Genomic DNA, 23,684 nt, shown 5'->3' on the forward strand with positions numbered 1-23,684 from the left:
CTGCATTTATCAAGCTAATCCTTTTTATCTGTTCAATTTGAAAGTGTCACAACTCTTAAAATATTACTTCCGTCACAAGCCAATTTTAATTATATATGAACGGCTGAAAGCAAAAATCGGATAAGTGCAACTTAGATTGGAAAACCCATTTAAGTATTTTTGAATGCAAAAATCGGATAAAAACATTGAAAGCAAAAACCGGACATGGATTTTGCAATGCAAGAATCGTTTAAAAACATCTTTTCTGTAAAAACCGGACAAAATAACTTTGAATGCAAAAACCGGACAAAAACTTAACCGGTTCTTCCAAAACAAATGTATTTATCCGGTTTTTGCATTCGAAGTTTTTACAAACTGCCGCTGTGGGAATGCAGCTTACATAAATTTCACCTTAACAAACAAGCAAACCATGCTTCGTCCACAGCGACAGTCGGTAAAAACTTTGAATACAAAAACCGGATAAATACATTTGTTTTAGAAGAACCAGTTAAGTTTTTGTTCGGTTTTTTCTTGCAGAAAAGATGTTTTTAAATGATTCTTGCATTGCAAAATCCATGTCCGGTTTTTGCTCTCAATGTTTTTATCCGATTTTTGCATTCAAAAATACTTAAACGGGTTTTCCAAACTAAGTTGCACTTATCTGATTTTTGCTTTCAGCCGTTCATATTTATTCAAAATTGATGTTTACATGTGTAACAAATAATGAAGAATGAATTTAAATCATTTTTTGGTGTTTTTTTTACTGTGAAGCTGTTTTAGGTTATAATTGTCTTCAGTGAATTCTGTTCTTAATTTTCCATGATATGTTATTTTTGTTGGTGTAGTTCAAACAAAAACGGTTCATTCAAGAACGACTCGTTTTACCTTATTAATTGCTTTATATACAATACCTACAGATTTTTATAAATGTTCTTCAGACTGTACTAGCTAAAACGTTTATTTGACATCTTCTTAACTGATACTAACTCTTCGTTGAAACACAACAAAAATCCAAAGAAACTGCAACCAGAACGAAAATTCGCTTTCTATTCTTGAGTCAACGGCTCTGAACATGGTTAAAATACACATTTAGTTCGTTGGTCTATTATTCCGTCGTATACGAAGAACAAAAAGAAACAATACAATTTAGCACTTATCCCATACCTTCGGAATTACGGTCAACTCGGTCAATCATTAGAACAATCGCAATTAATTCATTAATTCCCATTAAAACTAGACTGTCAAGCTAATTCTGTATAGCGCTCCGCTAAATGAAACCATCCGTTCTACTACATGTGTCTAGCAGGTTAACTAAAACTGCTTCGTACAACGATAAACTCATTTCAGTGCTACTAAAAATAATAGGAAAAAACTTTATTCACTCAAATCAGAGCACATTTGTAATGTCTGATTTCTGTCTTTTGATATTGCAACTTTACGGCAGAACGTAGATTGAACTGCCTACACGTGGTTAAAGTCGCTCATAAACGATAACAGGACGTAGATGAAATTTGGAATCTTCAAAAAAGTTTAATTTTCTGCTTGTTTCGATAACGGGTGTGACGAGTAGGTATCATTTGAAAGTATTTTAAAATTAATCTGAAAAGAAAACGGTTAGTAAATATTCTGTGAAAAAGAGTTGCAGAAAAAAACTCTTCAACTAATTTGACGAGTACCCTGAAGACTCTTTCTACGCAGTTTTTATGCGGATTTTTTTACGCAGATTCGCGTAAAATGCGGGTTTCCGAAGTTACGCTTTTTTTATGCGGTTTTTCTGAGATGTTGAAATACAACTATTATCTTTTGGATATCCATAATCATTTTGAAAAGAAATTGCAGCGAAAAGGGAAATAGAATATTGCTAAAAAGCTGAATTCGTTAAAAATAAACAAACGACTCACTCATATTGTATAATTATAAAATGCAACAGACTTGTTGCAACTTGTTTCAATCCACCAAGTGGAAATGATCAGCGAGAATAAGAGAAATCATTTCGAAAATGTTTGATCCCTGCTTCTGGAACCGGAAACCGTAGAATGATATAACAAAAGTGAGTTTGTTTGTCCATCAAATTGCAAGGTGTACAGATTTGATTCATTTGAATGTTTCTTTCAACACTTTTACCCTTCAATTCCGAAACCGAAAGTGAAATTGAATAGTAATCGATAGCATTAGCATTAGTTTTTGAAAAATCAATTTGCGTTTTATTCTGTTGGTGTATCTTGACTACCAATTTCGGTGCATTTGAAACCAGAGCGGAAAAGTATAAGTTTTTTAAAACTTACAAACTAACAAGATCTAAAAATTTGTTTGGATACCAGTTTTGAAGGATTGTTTACATCACTAATATGACAGATTGATTTTTTTTAAACTCATCAACCTGTAATCCCAGAGCCGGAAGTAGAATCCGAGTAAAATTGGACAGCAGCCGATGAGATTATAGGTCCTCTCAATTAGGTATGAATTCGTGGAAATCGGTTCAGAAACCGTGTGAGTTCGACTTTGGTGTCGTATTAAAATTACTTCTTATTATCTGCTTCTCGGTACATTGTCACTAACAAATAGTGATGGTCTATCACACGAGCCCGTTCTCATACAGCCTGTGTGCTATACTTTTTAAAACCAGACTCATGAGCGTGTGCTTGCAAGAAAAGAGAGCCGCATCGATAGAGCTCGTGAATCGTTCTAATACGGAACACGCGAGCTAGCAGAAAAACACACACGTGCTGGCTCGGGTACCGGCTCATGTGCTGACTTGAGTGTCCGCTCTTGTCTTGTATCTTGTCACTAGTGGGACTACACCAACCAATATTATTGTCAATCAAAATGATTAGCTGCTTTCACATGAGGCGATATTGTTGTCAATACTCAACATTTTGACAATGCTATTAATAATGAATAATCGTGTGCTTTAAAATAGGAATGATGTATTGACAACACTGAATATTGACTATAATATTGCCTCGTGTGAGGGCTATTATTGTCAATACCGTTTCAATATATCAATCAATTGGTAAAAAAAGCAAAGTCTTGGCATTACATTCCTTTTGTGGAATTTGGCCTTTCTGTTTCAACAGACTTCGCAGCCGATTCTTAGTGTACAGAATCATTGCATGGCTAGTACTATGGATCCTACTGACACTAAGAACCCTTCCAGGTCGGGGCTCGAACATACGACAACTGGCTTGTAAGACCAGCGTCCTATGCCTTGAGCCCGGGACCAATCAATTGGTATAGAGTGTTATTTCTTCAATTTTCGAGAAAATCAGGCGTTCAGAGCATTCAATATTGAAATCGACACCTAAACATTCATGGGAGAGTTGTATGTGATATTAAACGACTTGTGTAGATTCCACTACACTATCAAAAGGATTGTCAACAACCACGTTTCAAACCATTTCGGAACAAAAAATGTGAAAAATCTCAATCCTTTCAATATCACTATAGTAACGTTGCTTAAACTCACATATGAAAGAACATTTTATGCCAATTGATTGATATCTTGAAGCGGTATTGACAACAATAGCCCTTACACGAAGCATTATTATAGTAAATATTCAGTATTGTCAATCGTTCGTCAATACGTCATTCCCTTTTTGAATGTACACAATTATTCATCATCGTTAGCATGTCAAAATGTCGAGTATTGACAATAGCAGGGTGGTAAGCGACCGCGAAAATCGGGGCAACCGGGAAAAAATCGGGAATTTGGTGTCACCGGGAAAAACCGAGAAAAAGTTGGGAATTTTAGTGAAAAACCGGGAAAAATATAACTGAGTAACAGTTGTTAGCATAATGGTTTTTTTTCAACAAATGAAAAGGCAGAGACAACACCCAATTTTTCGTTTGAGCGAGATGTTTAGTAAAAGTGCTGAAACAACTTATTGTCCCATACAGGTTCTATGTTAAACATTCCATTGGAAATTAAAGTTTAAAATCAATCATTAACCAACAGAGGTTTGTTAGTTGTTATCGATAACAGCACAATGAAAGCGCATTTCGAAAAATAAGGATAATTTGGATGCTTCTGTTGGGTTTTTATTAAGTTTTGGAATAAGTATTCAACACACTTGCAAAATTGTTGGCTAAGTCTGAATGTAACATAGGGAAAATTTTCACTATGTTTTTTTAAGTTAGCTAATGATTGCTTTTGTTTCAACATAATTTGTCTCAGTAATATGAGCATAACACAATACTTGTGTTATGCTCATATTTCTGTAAGACTCACAATATTGGAAGAGTTATCGGTTTTGATCTTATCTACCATTTGCAGGGAGTATTTGGGTTCCTTCTTTGAGAGCTGGAAATGGTTTCTGAGTAACAGTATAGAATCTTAGAAAGATTCAGAACAGTGGCGTCTCGTCCTCATGTGCACTTCGTGCACTGCACAACTGGTCGAATAGGCTCTGTGAGAACTTGTATGCAAACATTCAGGAGAGGCTTCAGTGGCTTATGCTTATGGCAGCTGAAAACAAATTGCTGTCTCAGTTGTAACGTCGAAATGGTTGATATAAGCAGTGCACAACCCGTGAATTTTGTCACGAGACGCCACTGATTCAGAATATAAATTGATTTGTTCAGTGAGTCTACGTTTAATTTCCTTTAAAAGGTCCTCAAATATTCCATAGTAGGATCACAAGAACGTTGATATTGATGTAGATGAAGGAGAATGGAATTTGGTTTGAGCTTTTGGAGTTTCAAGAATGTAATAATTCAAATTATTTATGGCTGTATCGATATTTCTCAAAACAATTTCAGGGTTTACATTGATTTCGATATGAGATCTGTATCCTAGCCGATTAGTTCTGATGTGGTAGAATATATAACTAGTTGAACTAATCATTGCTTTATTTGAAACCTTGAATGGTATTGGTTGATGATCTGAATCAAAGTCACTATCACATCGGGGTTTAGCTAGATTCATTGTAATTTATATATTCGCAAATAATTTTTGGATACAGGAGAGCTTTCGGAGCACACCTTTTTCACGTGGCACAGGATTTGCGCCATCAATTTTAAGATTAGTTTAAACTATTGAAGTGTATTAAAACTACAGGCATTAGTCTGGTCGTAATATTCGTCACGGATTCCGGTGATAACGACTCGCTGCTTTCCTCGGGAAACGTGTGAAAAGACTGAAGAAACAAAATAAGTAAGCATATTGGCATAAAATGAAGACTATATTTCAAATAAACCGTTATCACAGCTTTAAGCTGCCGCTAATGAAAAAAAGAACTGCTATAAGGATTGTTTGTCCGAAAATCCGAACAACTACAAATGTTACATTGTTCTGCTAGAAAGATTTCTCGAAGAACATGAATTAGTTGAACTATTGGAAATAAAACTGGCTTAAAACAAATGGATCATGAAGAACTCGTACTTTCTGATTATTTTTCTGATTACTCCACGAGTGTTTAGAATCTTGTAAGGAAAAAATAGATCGATATCTTGTGCGTTTTTACAGCTATCATTTGATTTATTTGCTCATCAACGCATTGAAATCGTAAACATGCTGAATTTCGAAAATGGGATGACACGACTGATGTCCCTTAGGTATATGTACATCTAATGATTTTAAATTGAATTTCATTACATGAAAATTTAAAAATTTTTGTCTGATAGGACATTGTTAATAATTGGTTTTATGGTTTCCATCACAATCGCAGCATGACAATTCATCTGAGGGTATCGTTCATTGAACAGATATGCTTGCAAGCGAATTACCACAATTTAAACATCGTATGTCCATATGGCAATTTGATGTACCATGGTCGAAGCCCTGGCAATGACGATATTGTGTTGAGTTCGCTGTGCCATCATGCCGTTTATAATTTCATTATTTTTACGTTTCGTCTTTGACTCATCAGTGCAGAGCAGTTCAAATTGAACTGCTTAGTGCTAAACTCGGCAGTTCAATTTGAACCGCTAAGCAGACGTAAAGTTTCTGTTACTTACAGAACACTTTTTTGTTTTGCAACGAAGTGCAATGTCTTTTCTGACGTGCCGAACGAAATAATATAAATTTATAATTTTCCCGCCGAACTGGGATTTCCACTTTCACAGGAGGAGCCAAGAACACTCTGTACAAAATGCTTTCAAATTACAGGCATAGATTGTTGTTTTTTCAGAGTAACAAACGTCCTTTTTTGGGATTGCTGTTCCTTATTGATTAATTTTCAATCATATGTATACCAGAAAAATAATAAAAAAGTCATGTGCACTCGGAAGAAATCGGTTACGTGTAACCAAAACCCCTTCATGACTAGAAAAAGGTTTTACGCTTCTCTTATATGCACATGTAATAATGAATATTTCCTATTTATACTGCGAGGTGCCTGAAAAGTACTTCAATCCTCAATTAGCTGATCGTTTTTGGACACGGGATATCTGTTTAAGGTTTGAATTAAATAATATAAAAACAACTAAACAGGGACGATTTGAGCCTTTTCCAAAAACCGGGAATTTATATCTCGAAAAACCAGGAAAATCGGGAAAAATCGGGAAATTGAAGCCACCCTTCAATAGTATCGCCTCTAATCATTTTGATTGACAATAATGTTGATTTGTGTAGTCCCACTAGTGACAAGAAAAAAGACAAGAGAGGACACTAAAGTCAGCACACGAGCCAGCATACGATCCTGCTCACGAGCCAGGACATGAGCCAGCACACGAGTCGAGTCTCGAGTTGGTTCTACGAAGCAAACGACGATCTAGTAGCAACATCGCACACGAGCATGTGCTTCAGACTTCGTGTGTGTGTTTTCTTCTAGCTCGCGTGTTTCGTATTTGAACGAGCCACGAGCTCTATCAATGCGGCTCTCTTTTCTGGCAAGCACGCGCTCATGAGTCTGGTCTGAAAAAGCACAGCACATGAGCTTCATAGTCACTCACAGCAGGTACCGTGCAGCTCGTGGTGTGATGTGCTCGGACATCACTGCTTACAAAAAAGCAGAATCTTGAAATTGATGCTTTTAATACTTATCACCCAGTAATCCCGGAACCGAAAATTGGATTCGGAAAAAAATCAATAACAACTTTGATTTTACTATAACATGGTGAAAATCGGTTCGGCCATCTCTGAGACACACACGGTTGCACATTGTATTGATGCCTATTTCTTGCACATTTTACCCTGAAATTCCGCAACTAAAATTCCGATCTGGAAAAATTTTAACGGTAGGCTATGGGACCATAAGACCCTTCATTTGCATCTAATAGCGTAAACAGAAAAGAATGCTTTGATTACATCTTAAATAAGATCGAGTATAGTCGGTGTTACAATGCACCAGTGCAGCGCAGAAGAATACCGCATTATTATATGTAAGAATATGAGTGATATGAGAAAGGCATCATCACACCACTATTTAGATTCTAATAATTGTTCTTCAATGGGTATGTTGATCGGTTAAATTACTACATTTTCTAAAAAAATATATTTATAATGCATGCTCATTTCATCAGTTGGTCTTAATATGGGTAAATATGCCAAATTTGATAAACCGGAAATCAGACACTGAACCCAACCTGGCGCTACTTTACTATTTGTTTCATCGATTTATCATTTTGTACAGTACATAAGACATTTTCTGTAATTATTTACCATTTACTGCGCCCTTCGTGTATTCATTCACCTGAGATTGCTGTCTTGTGGTATGATTTGATCCTACATTCCCTCACCATAAAACCACAACAACGGTTTTATCAAGTAAGGACGACAAAGAGCCTTCTGAAAAAATCATACTCGTTTGAGTTTGTGTCGAAATAAATGCATAAATTTCTGTTTCCATCACAACCGCACGCAAACGTCCCAAATAGAGTAATATTATTCACAGTCTGATAGAACGAAATTGTATCAATCAATGATCTGCCAAGTCAACTGGGCGCTAAGTATGGAATAATTTCTCTCTTTTCCCGCAGTCGACTTTATGGGTGGTGATGCGAAAAGTCCCCAGCACACCGCAGTGCATCCAATGTACGTGAGCTATACGAGTTTACCGACCACGAATAGCGCCACATCAACACAACTGAAGCAAGCAATCGCTGCCAAATCCGCCCCATCAGCTACGGTCATCGCCGCCAACAATCATAACAGTAGTAATAACCATTGCCTTAGTAACTCTAGCGCTAAGCTCGGTGTTGTACTCATGTCGATTAACGGTCACGGTAACAGGAATGCAAATTCATCCTCCAACACTAACACACTACTGTCGTCATCCTCGTCACCGTCATCGACATTCACCAATTGCAACGGAAACGGTAGCGGTAGTATTGGCAATGGCAGACCACCATCCGCACTCGGTGGACAGACCCACGAAGCACACGTGCCACTCCACCAACAGCCACTTCCACATCCGCTGAGTCGAAATTCTAGCTTTAGCAAGACCCGCAGTGGGCAATTACGTAAGAATAGCAGCAGTATCAGTGTTCGATACACCGACGTTATTCAGCAGCAGGACGAACTGATAATTCCCAATGAGGACGATACGTTTTTCATACCGAAGAGCTCGTCCTGTCGGAATAACTTCGGTATCAGCAATCCATTCAACAACGTTTGCAGTCGGTACTATCGCGATGGCGACTGCGATACACGAGCTGACGACGATGACGACAACAGTCGTCTAATCACCGGTTCCACCCAGCAGCTATCCCTTTCGACGCCGCTGAAACGAAATCCCTCAGTTACTTCGAACAACGTCGGAATCGGCGTTGGCAACAACACAACGACACCAACGAACGAAAATAACTCCTTAGCTTTCGAGCGTAGCATTTCACATGGGCCCCGAGTCGAGTTCATCGCTCATCAGCACCGGGTAGGGGCTGCTAAACCACATCAATCAGTACAACCTTTACCACCGCCAGTGCCCCCACTGCCACCGTTACACCTGCAGCAGCATTTGGATGGCACCGAGAACTATCGAATGCCTTATCAGTATATAACGCGATCTCCGAATTTAAATCGCATCGCAAGACGAAATAATGCGAATTTAGTCAACAACAACAGCAGCAGCAACAATAGTAATAGCAACAGTAACAATAGCCGTGTTATGAGTCCCAAGTACTGTGATCAAATCCGAGAACCAGGAGGACCCCCTGGGTATCCCGGTCACGAGAACAACAACTACCCGCTACCCCCTCCTCCACCTTCGGTTGCATCGGTTGGTGGTGGTTATCCTGTGCCGATTATGCACCGGGCAAAGTCCCAGGATCGACTGTCCCATCGTAGCCGACGGCATCACGGTGGGGTGCGTGGTTCGTACGCTGCCCAACAGCAACGGCCCCGCTCCTTCTGCAGTAACAACGGAGTCTATCCGGACTATGTGATTATGGAACATCCCGACAGCTAGAACAACTGAGGCCGCCAACCGGAGACCAGTTCCAACCAACTCTCAGTTTGACTTTTCTTTTTGTTTCACATTGATATTTTGTTTTAGACGTGAAATAGTGGCAGGCGCCCGTATGTCTCCGATGTCGGGTGGGGTGGGGGGTCATGTAAGTTTAATCACAAAATTGGCCTCGGTATGTGGACTGCAATCGCTTTCCGGGTGAATTTATTGTCTATTTGTAAGACAGACAGTAATTTGCGTCAATTCTGTTTCAGTGTACAGCTCGACAGCTTTGCTAGTGCTGTCGATCCATGGATTTAATTATGGAAACTTATTATTCTGAAGCGACAAGAGAGATGTATTTCAAACATAGTTCGTTTCATGATAGTTCAGTGCACTTGTAAATGTTTCGAGATGTTAGATAATGGAGTAATGTTTTCTAAATTGAAAAAGATTAACTGCGAGTCTGTATAAATTTCGCCATTTAGTTATATTCGACATGTTCACAGCAAAACATTATTTTCGCTTAGTTAGAGCAAGAACTCGTAATTATTATGAATTACTGTAAATCGTCCTTACACTGGCAGGTTTATTTGAAATTAGTTGAAGTATTTCTCGGTTGAAAACATCTCATTCTTATCACTAAATTACAGTTATTTTTGTTTGCAGTTAAAAACACTTGCACTATAAATAGTGAAGAAACATTTGAGTTCCTTTTTTAAAAATTTATTATTTTTATTTTTTATGATTGTTTTATTCAGTTCTGACATCTGTACATAAAATAACCGGAAATCTTCTTGAACTTGCTGCTTTTGAAGCTACGTGTATTTCCAATCTATGCGGAGACTCAAAGACAAAATTTGTTGTTCATGTTTTTTTCTTGTTTGATAAAAGCTAGTGAACGAGAAAAAAAAAACAAACAAATGAATTTATTTGTTGCAGTGTGCTAGGAACACAATAGGAATACATACAGTGATAGATCCTAAAATGGCATTTGAACTTTGAAATTTGAAAAACTCTAATGGAATGTCATCGGGCTCAAAGACCACCGTAGCGTTAGAATCCTAATACCCAAAAGCAACGATGAACCTGTGAAGCTGAAAGCTACGTTTTTATTTCATCTGTTTGAAATAAAACGTTTTTTTTCATCTGAAAAAAAATTGCTGAAAAAAAAGTATCATTTAAAAACAAATTGAAATTTTTCGTCGCTATAACAAATTTTACTTATTTTCTTGGATCAGAGTCATTTCGCCGAATGCCATTTCGCCGAAAACCGTTTCGCCGAAAGAGTCATTTCGCCGAAAGCCGTTTCGCCGAAAGGGTCATTTTGCCGAATGACATTTCGCCCAAAGGGCCATTTTGCCGATTCCTACAATTGTGTTAATATTATAATTGGAATAGATTTAAAATAAACACGAATGAATGATAATACGTCAACTCCCGTTTTTTGACCTACAATTGTACTTGAATAAAGATTGATTTATGAACCTCAGGACGGAGTTCTCAAGGAAACTTGTTGACTATTACTTACTAAGCATCAAAGCAATTGCATAGGTGTATCTACCAAGCAAATGTATGTGGTATTTTCCGTGTACTAAGTGACATCGATTTGATTCGTGTGCTGTCCTAACTAAAGCAAAGGACCTAGAAAGGGCAATCGAAGCGGTTACAGGTTTGTATGCAAGAAGCCGCCGCTTCCGACAGCGGGTCGGCGGCCAACTCATCCGGGGTCGCCTCGGCGGCTTTATGCCGCCGAGCCATCTTGGCTTCGGTTATGTGGCTGCACCACATCAGTTATCCAGGAGGCATAATAACTCAAAAAAATAATATGATGTATTCAAAATTACCGACTTCCGGCGAAATGACCCGCTCCAGTTTTGTTTCTGATTGTCGGTATTATTTGTACTTCTTAGGGTCGTAGCAATAATATTAACTTCAAGTAACTCTTTATCTGTTCTGTGAAGTAAGATTTAATAAAATGGTAATTATATCGATCTCCTCTCATACCAGATAATCCCATTCAGAACGAAATCTTACATTATCTAGGAAATGAAACAAATCGATGCTAGATATTGAATTAGTGTCAATTTGAACGATGAGCTGTATTTCATCTTTTGTTCATCATTTAAGCGCATTAAAGTCTGAGTCATTAATAATTTTGACTCAAAAACTGGGTTGTCTCGGAACCATGTGAATGGAATAACAATGTTGATTACTCAAAATTATGGTCCTTGATTGCACTTTAAAGGAAAAATTATTCCGATTTGTTAGTTAGAACAAATGATTTTTCGAGGGTACCTACTTTTACTTTACTGATTTTTCGAGGGTACCCTACTTTTACTTCCAAAAATGTATGTAACTTGATCAAATGAAGAGCTAAGAATATGGCTTCTTCAAAATTGCTCAGAATAAAATTTATTCACTGTGAAGTACAATAGTTTCCAAATTCAATTAAGAAAGTTAGATTCCAATTTTCAATCTAAACATGGGCCACCCTAATGATCTTTTACATCAAAAGATGCACCAGTTGAATACAAACAACTTTCGTGAAGACAATAACTACAAAAAAATAATATTTATTCTTGAAAATATTTCTGTCTCGCTAATTGCCTGTTTCGGACCACGATGCAGTGGTTTATCTACATTTTCAATGACATGCCTTTCAATTGGAATGTATTTACGTGTAATCAGAGATGTCCATCTCCTAGGCGTGACGAAGAGCAAGCAAAACTTCTCCCCTCGCAATGACAACTTCAACGAGTGCTCTCTCTTTTACATATATACACCACTGTTGTGTAATGTGAGTGGGATACCGGTCATGAGTGCGCGTGCTTTTTTTCTTTCCTTTTTTTTTTGATTCGCACCAAAGTGCTAGAGCAGAGCTTTCCAATTGTGTGAGGTGGATGCAGATACTTTCACAGAGGTGTACACGCCGGTGAGCACTCTGGTGTATGGTTTGTGTAGAAGAAGCGTGGGCACGCAAAATCAACAAAATAAAACAATTTATCGTTGAATTTTCGTTTTCCTTGCAAGTTGTTCATAGCAAGGCCAGATCTACTCTCTATTACTTGAAGTTCACAAAAGTGTTTGCTCACCATCACGCGCCAGTGATCACTTGGGTGTATTTAGGCGAGAGCAGGTTCTCTCACACCAATTTCTTTCAACACAAGCACACACTCAAAGTGACAATGAGAAGAAGTGTGCTTTTTTCTTTGTGTGGAGTACACCGAATGTATCCGCAGTGTAGAAACGAAACTTACGCACTGGTGCATCACTCTAGTGAAATGCCATCACTGCGTGTTATCAAACCAAATGTTAATTTAAAATGTAAAGAGGTCATCCAGGTTTTACATGAACCTGGATGACCTGGATCCTGCCGTTAAGGTTACTTACAGTCTTAGTAAAACGACCATTGTAGGAAAGACGTAACAGCAGTTTTCTCCACAACTGCTTGATAAATCTTCAAGAAAAAAATCAACTGTAATCTGTACTGTGAAAGTGAGATACTCGGTAGTTCTATGACCAAGTAGAAGTGTACTCAGTCGAAGATAGGCGACTATTTTTGTTTTCTCATTCTCCTATTTCCTGTTGAAGAAAAAAACAAAGAGAGTACTAGCAACAAGTGATTATAAATATACTCTCTCTCCTACCCAGTGCTTGAGCGGAAGAATAGGTATAGAGCGGGAAGACTAGTGTTTGTTGTCTGATGGATTGGATATGGGATACCGGTCATGAGGCGGCTAGGATTTAGAACATGTTCGATGTACGCTTTACCATACTCAGTCGTGTGTTAAAGCTGTGTCTTTCACAAGGCTTATGGTGGCGCGTATGCACTGAATGCAAAAGAACGCAGGTTCCAGCCTGTCTCTGAGCGTATCTTTTTCCAAAAAATCATCTTGTCTGTGAGTTTCTCATTCATTTGGCTTCTCAAATATATGCTTCCACTCAGTCATTGTATCCAATCTTTATCATACAATGTTGCTAGTTGATAGTGACAGGTATCAGCTCAAATGCAGATAGAATTGGCTTGTTATTATGAAAAAAACTAGCGATTGAAAGTAATCGTGATTGTGCGCTACAGCTAAATCCAAAAATCAATAACGAAGAGTTTTTCATTGGTCAATACAACGGATTATGATAGCTAAAAAGTAAATAAAAGTTACTAAAATGTTCATTTCAATAACCATTATCCAACTAGAATCTTGAAGAATTGAAAACTTGATCATTATCTTACATTTGGACCTAGAGATTCTAATTTCATGATTTCTGATATGATTGAGTATGACATCAACATAAACCTACGTCGCATAACAAAACAAGTTCAAGAAATCAAGAAATTTTATGACATGGGCTGAAAAGTGCCGGTCCTTACAAAGAGAACACGATTTTTTAGTTCAAAATTAACTTTATTCATCACCGTAATCTTCATCAAGAGCAACGCAATCATTCCAGCGCCGCTCTAACATTTCGATACCGCTTTTGTAGAAAGATTTATCTTTTGCCTCAAAATAAGCCACAATTCCAGCGATAACCTCTTCATTCGTGCGAGCATTTTTTCAGGTCTGCGGACAGCCAGTAGTCGTTGGGAGCCGAATCTGGCGAATACGGTGGATATGGGAGCAATTCGAATTGGTCAAACACTGCTCAGAATCATCAACACGTTCTCGTTTTTGGTCAACAGTGAGCAAACGCGGCTCCCACATTGAACAGAGCTTTTTCATAGCTAACACGTTCTTTTGATTTCTTTACGATGTAAGCTAACTCACGCAACTTCACTTTTCGATCATTCAAAACGATCGGTGTCTCTACGATCACGTTTGAAGTCAGTAAACCAACGTTTAATTGTTGTTTCTGATAGAGCGTAGTCTTCATAACACTTTTCAAGCCATTACTTTGATTGAACGGTATTTTTTCCATCAAGAAGCAGTGTAAAATTAAAGCACGAAATTGTGCTAAAAATTACAAAAGTAGCGTCACTTTTAGCACAATAACTCACAATCTAATGAATAGAATATCATGAAATTTTAACGCCTGTCTTTTAAAGGGTAGTATTACCTGAAAAAGGTGACTGCAATAAAACTAGCGCCATCTATGTGTTAGGCTCGGGACTTTTCAGCCCATGTGTTAATGATCGTCAAAATTTTGAAATATTTTTATACTGACAAATCATTTTTTTGATTTCGTTCAAATTGAATTTTTTATCTTTTTTTATTTCAAATATTCAAACGCATGTCATTTTTGTTTTCCTATGAAGAATCATTTTTGGAGTAAATCGAGCTTTCCAAAATCAAAAACAATTAGTAAAAGACTATAATTTACTTCATATTCCTATGAAACCGTATTTTTGCAAATATGCAACATAAGGCGCTCGCGTATAAAATAAAATGGATTATGATATACTGCAAGATACAAAATAACATTATTTGGCTGTAGAATATACTCACATTGTAAGTATATCATTTTTTGTTTTAGTTCATAATGATTATTTTACTCGAAATTCTGAATGCCTGGTTCCGCTATATGATAAAAAATGGAACTTGGGACCACACTTATTCAAATGTGCAAAATATCAAAAAATCTGTTCTTTGCATAAATTATTTGTACTTTACACTTTACCAGGAAATGGAATATTGTTAGAATATTCTGTTCGTTGAAATTTCATTTCGTGGAAATTTGCCATTACAGAGAACAACAAAAACAATATATTCCCGAAGCTCTGAGCGAAAAAAAAAACAAAATCATGTTTGTGAAGACAGCAAGTTTTCATTATCGATCTGATTCAATAACTTCTCAGTATTTGTTGACCATATGGAATGTTTCCCATGGTCACACGGCGCGTATATCTGCCACAAATTGTTTGTTAAACAATCAATCAATTTTGTATTAGCCAGAGAAATTGAAGCAATAAAACGAATAACCAAAAAAACAACGGCAAATTTCACCTTATTTATGCTGCAACCGTTGGAGAACATTTCGTTCTCGGTGTAGTTTATTGATTCTCGAATTTAACGTGTCCCGATATGGTATCGAATGTCAACAGTAAAAATATCGCATGTCTGGTAAGAAGGAGACTTCTTTATGCCACCGCATTGTGACCGATAATCTTCGATAGTGTTGTGGACATGCCTGTGGTTACAAATACTTTGTTGGGTTCGGAAGGATATCCGTATCAAAGAGATTATATTCACGTAAGGTTAATGTTATTAATTTATTCTATAGTATATTGTGTCACTATTTCACTATTTAAAACAAATCAATTTGAAACCTTTTTTAACAACTAAACTTATAAACGTTATTCACGCAGCAATAAAACTGCTCAATGTTCCTTATCTTACTACTACTTTTGTAAAAGTTTATGCTAATTAAGTAGAAAAAATCGATAATCCCGTTGCTTTTGATAGTTGACAAACTCTATTAGTGGAACAGAATCGATAGTTAAATACGACCCCGTACCATGTAAGTTGTAGTCAAACGGTCACTTTACTGTATAGCAGTTCTTGTTACAGTTAGACAACCTAAAGCAAGTGATTCAGCACTGTTAGAACTTATAGCGAACTTAAACTATTGTTTCGTTTTTTCATCTGATAGCAAGTACATTGTTTAACGATTCATAGTGTAGATTTCAAACAAAACAGTAGATGATTTAGAACACAATCGAATAGCTTCTAAATAAATGTACAACATTTATTCGTACAAACAGCAAGCAAAATCAAACCCCCTAGCGATTGCCACATTCGAAGCAGTATCACTAGCTGCTACTCATGTTATGATTAAAAGACATACGTACTATAGCTAAAGCGAACGCGACTAGTTTACGCATTTAGTACTAGTTAATAGAAGTCATAGTTGTACTTAAGTTATGTTGATATGTTTGTATTAGCAAACGATAACAGTGTTATGATAGAATATTGTTCCACCTAAGAATATAGAAAGTGAAAATAAATAAATTAAGCTATCAATAACTTTAGTAAAGTGGAAAAATAAAGCAATCATTTGTTTTCATTGGTTTCTACCAGAACATTACCTTGTAGTTTCATTTCTTCCGTAGCCGGCCGGGGCTGGGAATCGTTTATTCATCTTTGCCGTCACTTTGTTGTAAGTTTGAATTGTTAACAGGATGCATGCAACGATAGAATTTTTGGTACTCGTAAATTAGGTTTTTTTTTCAAAAGGTTTTTTATAGTAGCTAATGAAACATGCTTTATAGCAACATGTTCTACACATTTCGGTTTTCATGACTATTACTAGTACTACTTCTTCCTAAATAACTTCTTAGCTTTTGCCATAACCATGGATGGACGCTCAAAGGTACTTATTCACGTTCATTAACATATGTAGAAATAGAATTAGCAAATTATTACTGTTTATTGGTGTACTAACATTCAAATTACCCTTTCACAGCAGATCCCATTCCCTAGATCCTTCCTATTTTCTCCGCTGATCAAATCAAATAAAAAAAAATCAACAGCTTATTGTGTATCTTATAGTCCGAAGGTGAACATAGACACGTTACTACAGGTGTTACAATTTGTTTTTTTTTCGTTTGAAATCTATTCACGTGATTATTGACCTCAACGGTAGAATAACTTCGTCTGTAATTTATTATAAATCCTAAATATTTGCAGTATTCACCAGGTATATCGGTATGAAGTGAGTGTTTTTTTTTGTTATGAAATAAAAAAAAATCCGAATTATTGATCATTCCTTTCTGCACACCTTAACCACCTTTCTAGCAATAGAAATGCTTCAATACTTTTTTAAACTTTTAAACGATCGAAAAATTGTTTGTTGTGCAGCATTCAACATTGCTGTCATTCGCTTTTTGCTAGGCTGGCTTTTGTATCATTTTCATCCAATAAGGAGTGTATCGAAAATAAGCTATCCACAAATTTTTCTTTCAAATTGTGATAAAAAACGATATTTTATTCAAACTAAAAATTGGTCCTTTATTATACGAGGCTAAACTTGAGCATAATGAAAACCGGATGAAATTTAAGTTATTCCTTCACGAAATTTCGAACTTTTGATCGAACGCTCTTCATCAAGTTCCGGACAAGTGTTGCATCGCATTTTTTGGATGCTTGAGCCCAAAATTTTTTGAACTCCTGCATGTTCCCAGCTGCCTTACCAGTCTTCTTGAAGACCCTCTTCACGATTGCCCATTAACGATCGATGGGTCGAAGCTGAGGGCAATCTGGTGGATTGATATTTTTCTCAACGAAATTTATACCCTTTTCCGCAAGCCGATTGAGAATGGTTTTGGCATAGTGAGCTGACACTAAATCCGGCCAAAACAGTGCAGCTGTACTATGCTTCTTATATAAAGGCAGAAATCGTTTCTGGAGACACTCAGATCGATAGATTTCTGCATTTTTAATTCCGGTAGTGTAAAAAATGGTTGACTTCAAACCACATGAACATATTGCTTGCCATACCAGTACCTTTCGGCCGAATTTCTCCATTTGAATCAACCTGTCCGCATCGCTCACATCCTCCCCAACGACGACAGTGAAGTATTGTGGACCTGGAAGGGTTTTTGAGTCCTCCTTTACATAAGTCTCATCGTCCATCAAAACGCATGCATCCGGACACTGCAAAAGACGCGAATACAATTTCCGGGCCCTTGTTTCTGCTCGCTTCTTCTGTTCTACACTTTGTTTCGAGATTTTCTGCTTCTTGTAAGTCTTCTAGTGATTTCGTCTCTTGATACACTGGATCATTCCAACACTCGTTCCTGCTTTTTTGGCCAAATCACGTATTGACATTGTTTTCTTATTCATGATTAGTTATACCACTTTCTGGTCCAGTTTCGGGTTGGAAGAACCGGGTTTTCTGCCTCTTCCTGGTAGCTCATCCAAAGAATAGTGTTGCCCAAACTTATTAATGATGGTTTGAACACTGACATGATGAATTCCAAACCGCTTCGCAAATTTTCGCATAGTAATACCCTTCTCACTTAGCCATGTGTCCAGAACCTAAATTTTCACTTCCTTTTCAATACGTCACATTTTGAAAACGCCGAATTTCAACCGCACAAACAAGTAAACAAACAAAAGCTGACACCCAAACGCATAGCATGCTGTGATCTTAGCATAGAAAACCATCACAAATACATACATACAACACAAATGTATGTGGATAGCGTATTTTCGATACACTCCTTATTGCTTGCAATTTGATTTATCTGACTTTTTTGATTATCTTCCATGCTCTTCATTTTCACATCAAAATCATTTTCTCTGGACTGTTTAAAACATTTTTTTTTTGCATTTAGCTTCTGACAGAACATTATCACCATATGCATTCGATGCCACTTTGCTGCAGTTTTGTTCAAATGATTTATACTTTTCGGAGATCATCACTTTCTGGTGCAAAATTCGCTTGGTACGTTTGAACCAATTTTCATAACATTTGTTCCACTCTTCTTGGGGTACCCCGAAAACATGGTTTTCGAACGCTTCAACAGCTTCTTTAGGAGTATTGAATCGCTCTCCACGCAGTTTATTCTTCACGGAAGGGAACAAATAGAAATCGTTAGGTGCCAAATCAGAACTATACGGTCCAAAACTGTAAAAAGACGGTCAAAAGTCTGTACTGACTTTTACTGATTTTTAAGCGATAACGTGTCTTCGAAGAACTTGTACAAGATTATATTACGCTTCTTTTGAAAGTGGCACCTTAATTTTTGTTGAGGGGATAGTACCAATTTCGAAAAAAAAATTCACAAGGGTTTTGAAGAAAAAAACATTTGAAGTATTTTTGCTCAAGATATAAATAATGTAAAAAAAATATTTTTTGAAATATATTCACTTTATTTTAAAAACAGTTTTTTTTGGTTTTATCTACGTAGAATCTACCTCTATTACCTAAGTATCTACTACAAAGTGCGCATAAACAAGCTCATGCTTGCACGCGCAACTTAAGCCAATTGTTGTGATTATTATTTTGTTTACTTTTTGACAATTACCAATATTAAAAAAAATCTAAGTGGAACTCGATGCAATTTTTTAGGCATTTTCAAAGTTAGTTTTAAATATTGGAAATCCGAAAAATTATCAAAAGTTCAACATATTAAAAAAATGGAAAAATGTTTTCCAAACAAAATATGAAAAAGTATTGTAAAAGTACAAATCTTTAAATTGAAATATCGCGAAGCAACACGTGTTTTAAGACGATATGTTGATCGTGCGACGCTCACTAAAATGCTAAGCAGCTCATACCGGTGAGCAGCTCCGAAAAGATCAGCTCACTAAAGGAAATTGATTCAATGTATCAGCTCATCAGATCATTAAGATTGAACTGAATGTTTGTTTCGAGCGCCGTTTTTCTTACTCCGTTTTTCTTTCATATGCATGATCGAAATCATTGATGCACAAAGACCAATGCTATGCGAACTAACTTGTCTGCGAATTATTATTATGTCATATTTGAGAATATCTGCAAAAGTGGCATTCCTGAATGTGTCTTAGCCTACTGAGTGAGAGGTAAGATTTCTTATTGACAATGGCTCATTCAATCTGTTAAAGAAGGATAGATACCTACACATTTGGAAGAACGAACAAAAGCTCATGTACACATTTCTTCTCATTTTTTAAAAAATCTGTGACCATCCAAAAACTCTCTAAATTTCCTACCGCTCTGTAATTTTTAGTGCTAAACTGTGATCAATTTTAAAATTCTATAATCGATTTCAGAATCTGTGTAAATCTGTGACTATTTTCGGAAATCTGTGAGAATCTGTGCCATTTTTTAAATCTGTGCAAAAGGTTGAAAATCTGTGAAACACAGATGTTATACACCAAATTTGAAGCCCCACAATTGAATTTCTTCGGCATTTCTTTGCACCAATCGACACAATTTTTTATTTGAGCGTTTGAAAAATTATGTGGTATCCTTTGTTCACGTTGGACCAAAATGTTCATGCAAAATAACACATAAGCTTTTCACACTAATGTCCAAGGCTGCCTCCATTTCACGGTACGTCACATGGCGATATTCCATTATCAGATTATTCATAGCATCGATGGTTTCTGGCAAAACAACTGATTTAAGACAACCTTTTTTTAATTTATTGGCAAGCGAACTAAGACTACTTTTGAATTCGTTATATCAGTTTTTTTACAGTCGCATAGGATGGTGCTACACTGCCAAAAGTCGAACTAAGTTGATTGTATCACTCTTGTCTTGATAATCCACAACAAAAAATCATAATAAATCATTGCACAAAAATGTTTACGATTTAATTCTTTTTTTTTTTACTGAGGTAAAATTTTCAACTCGCGCACAAAACAAATAGCGCTCAAATGACAGCATGTTCTGAAGATGGTAATGGTTAAAAATGTCAAACTTCATGATGGAAACGTCAAATCTACCGAGCAACACTTAGTGCTAAATACATAAGTAACAAACTACGTATGAAATATGTTTGACAGATGTCATACCAACAAAAAAATTAAGTATCGTTCACACCAAATGTTCATTACCGACGAACGAGCTTGAGTTCACTTCGATTTTCGTAATCTCAATATTCTTTGAACTACATGAAGGCTGTATTCGATGAAACTGCTACAGAAGAAAGTGATAACGAAATACTCATTTCAAGTCAGAAAATTTTGAAATTCACAGGGAACACATAAAAGCATATTAGCTATGGTTTTGCAAAGTTAGTTTATTCAATTTCCTCTGCTAGACTAAATTGCCGCACGTTGGCCTCAGTCGCTGTTACACATTTTCCTCCACCCTTTCCTAAAATCCTAGTCCTTTATGAAAACCTTCTCTGATTTCTGGAGAGATTGGTGGATTTGCCTCCTCCGGCACAAAAACAACTAACACACCATAAAAATTTTGGTGAATTTGTTCGGAACATCCGGGCGGGAGTTGCCGATGAAAAACTCCAGACAGCAGTTCCCTTTAATCAGACCCTGTCAGCTTGGAGCGATCTCAATCTTCAGTTCAGCAACGCCATCGCACGGCATCACATTCAACATATCATGTCAATTGTATGAGTGCGCAGTGCTGCTGTTTTGGCGCGCACAAATTTGACATTTCTCTCCCCTACTTCTATGTACGAGATTCGATGCGGACTCGCTTGGGAGTGCCGTGCTCGCAAAAAAGGATGTTGCCAATGATTTGTTCGGGAAATGTGACAGCTGGATATCTTGTTAATATGATGTCTTTGCTTTAATGTACTACATGTAATGTACCATGACTTTGTATTTCGGCTGCACAAACCACTCGCGGTGCTGCTTTCTGGCCACCTTATTATTCTAATTATTGGTTCAGTTATCCGAACGAACCAAACAAATGAAATTTCCTTCTTGGCTACGTCTCGAGTCGGAAAGTTCGGTTTGCACTTGAAGTAATTCCTCATCTTCCTTGCGTTCACGGGGTCGAATTCATTTTCTTACGGCTGTCGATTCGGTTAGGTATCCTTGAACGATTTTACCATACAAGACACAGTGGAATTGTCGATTCGCAACTGTTTCGCGCAACCCTATGAGGCTGATCTAAATTATCCGCAACATCAACCCATAATCCTTTGTCGATGCACTTCTTTCATGGAAGCTTTCTCGATAACCTCTTCACATCTCAATCTCTTCTTAGTGTCATTAGGTTCTACGTAACACAGAGAACAGACGTCAAGTAGAGTTTTCAGTGTGTGTAAGAAATTTAACGGTTGTTTGGCATTGTGATCACCAAGTAGAAATTCGCCTATAGAGGCGCTTTGAGCAGCCCAGCATTGCGCTCGAGCTCGCATACAATGACAATTCATGCGTGCAAAATCGTACGCAAAGGAGATTTTAAGAAAATTTTTACTTGGGGACCGCTTAAAAAACATCACGCCAAAACCTCGCATAACTTCGGAAATTCACTTAAAAAACCGCGTAGCTTCTCAAATCCACGTAGAAAAACGGGCAACTTAATAAATCCGCGAAAAATAACTAAAAAAATTATCATTCCAAATGCCTTAGAAATGCCTGAAACGTCTAGATCAGGTGTAATCTAAAAAATCATTTTTTTGTTTTAATAATAACTTTGTTAAATTTTAAAATTTCCGAAATCGAAATTTTGGTTTCAAATACGCATAAAACTTCGACTTAAAAATTTTGAGAGATCCGAAATCGAAATTTGTTTATGCCAAATGTTTCAAAAATACATAAAACGTCGAGATCTGGTAAAAAAAAGCAAAGTCTTGGCATTACATTCCTTTGGTGGAATTTGGATTTCTGTTTCATCAGACTTCGCAGCCGATTCTTAGTGTATAGAATCATTGCATGGCTAGTACTATGGATCCTACTGACACTAAGAATCCTTCCAAGTCGGGGCTCGAACATACGACAACTGGCTTGTAAGACCAGCGTCCTATGCGTTGAACCGCCAACCCGGGACTATGAGATCTGGTATAATCTCAAAAAATGTTTTTTTGAAAAGTATCGAAAATTGTGTGTTAGCGTTCAAAAAATAGGGATAACACCAGATCTCGACGTTTTATGCATTTCTAAGACAAAACAAAAATAACGGACAACCCTTAAAATTAGCGGGATCCGAAAAATCAGAAATCCGCGTAAAATTATTGCGAAACTTCGGGAATCTGCGTACAAAACCGCGTATAAAAAATCTGCGTAAAAAAACTTGGATGCCTGTTCTTAGTGTTAGTACCTAGTCCACTCACACGAATCGGCTACAAAATCCGTTGAAACAAAAGGTCAATGTGGTACCCTGACTTTGTTTGGTAGTTCAAAGAGTATTGAAGTAGAAAATAAGCGAGGTGCTAATGTCAAACGCATTATCACGCAATCTAACTTCTTCAGCATCCCCATGTATAGCAGCTGCATCTCGAACGGAGAGATTGGGGTTCCGCTTGAAACAGCTATTCATTCTTCTCTCAATTTTTGCGACCTCCGGTTCCTGAATTTTGCCCGATTCTATTTTTCCGACTGTCGACAGTTGATATGGTAACATTAAAAAATTTGGCCAACTTAGCTTGTGAATAGTTCGAATTTTCGCTATGCCCGGGCAAAATTTTTACGCGTTGCTCCTCTTATTTCGAATTCATTTTCACAACTGGATAGCGAATGTCACAATCAAACAGTAGGCACAGAGAACAGATATACTGGCTCGCATATCAACTGTATGTAAAATTGAGAATGAGTAGCTAGGCAAACACTTGCAGATGCCGCTACGATCGCCACTATGCTAGGTGCTGAAGTAAATTTCATGTAAAAATATCGAGCTGTACCTGAGATATGATTGCTCAAAATGGGATAAACTGTCAAGCCGGTGTGCGAAGAACTGCTTGATCGATTTAAACAAAAATTTTACTTCAGATAAAAGAGTATTAAATTTTAAATAGAACATTGTTGAGCAAACTGCTTAAAAAAA

At 37.0% G+C, this 23,684-nt stretch overlaps 1 protein-coding gene across 4 annotated transcripts in view; it reads left to right on the forward strand.

Moving 5' to 3' along the window:
* The window catches only part of LOC131437529 (sodium/potassium-transporting ATPase subunit beta-1-interacting protein), a 135,789-nt gene that overhangs the window by 103,375 nt on the left and 8,730 nt on the right, over positions 1 to 23,684 (forward strand). For 2 of the 4 annotated variants that reach the window (XM_058606933.1, XM_058606934.1), the window contains exon 6: positions 7,897 to 16,325. The exons of 1 other annotated variant lie outside the window; for it this stretch is intronic. In XM_058606933.1, coding sequence (XP_058462916.1) covers positions 7,897 to 9,323 — 1,427 coding nt within the window. In that variant the 3' untranslated portion in view covers positions 9,324 to 16,325. Of the gene's footprint in view, positions 1 to 7,896; positions 16,326 to 23,684 lie in introns of those variants that run through there. One more of the 4 variants, XM_058606935.1, reaches the window with a different exon arrangement.

This window comes from Malaya genurostris, chromosome 3, assembly GCF_030247185.1.
Source record: "Malaya genurostris strain Urasoe2022 chromosome 3, Malgen_1.1, whole genome shotgun sequence".
NCBI lineage: Eukaryota > Metazoa > Arthropoda > Insecta > Diptera > Culicidae > Malaya > Malaya genurostris.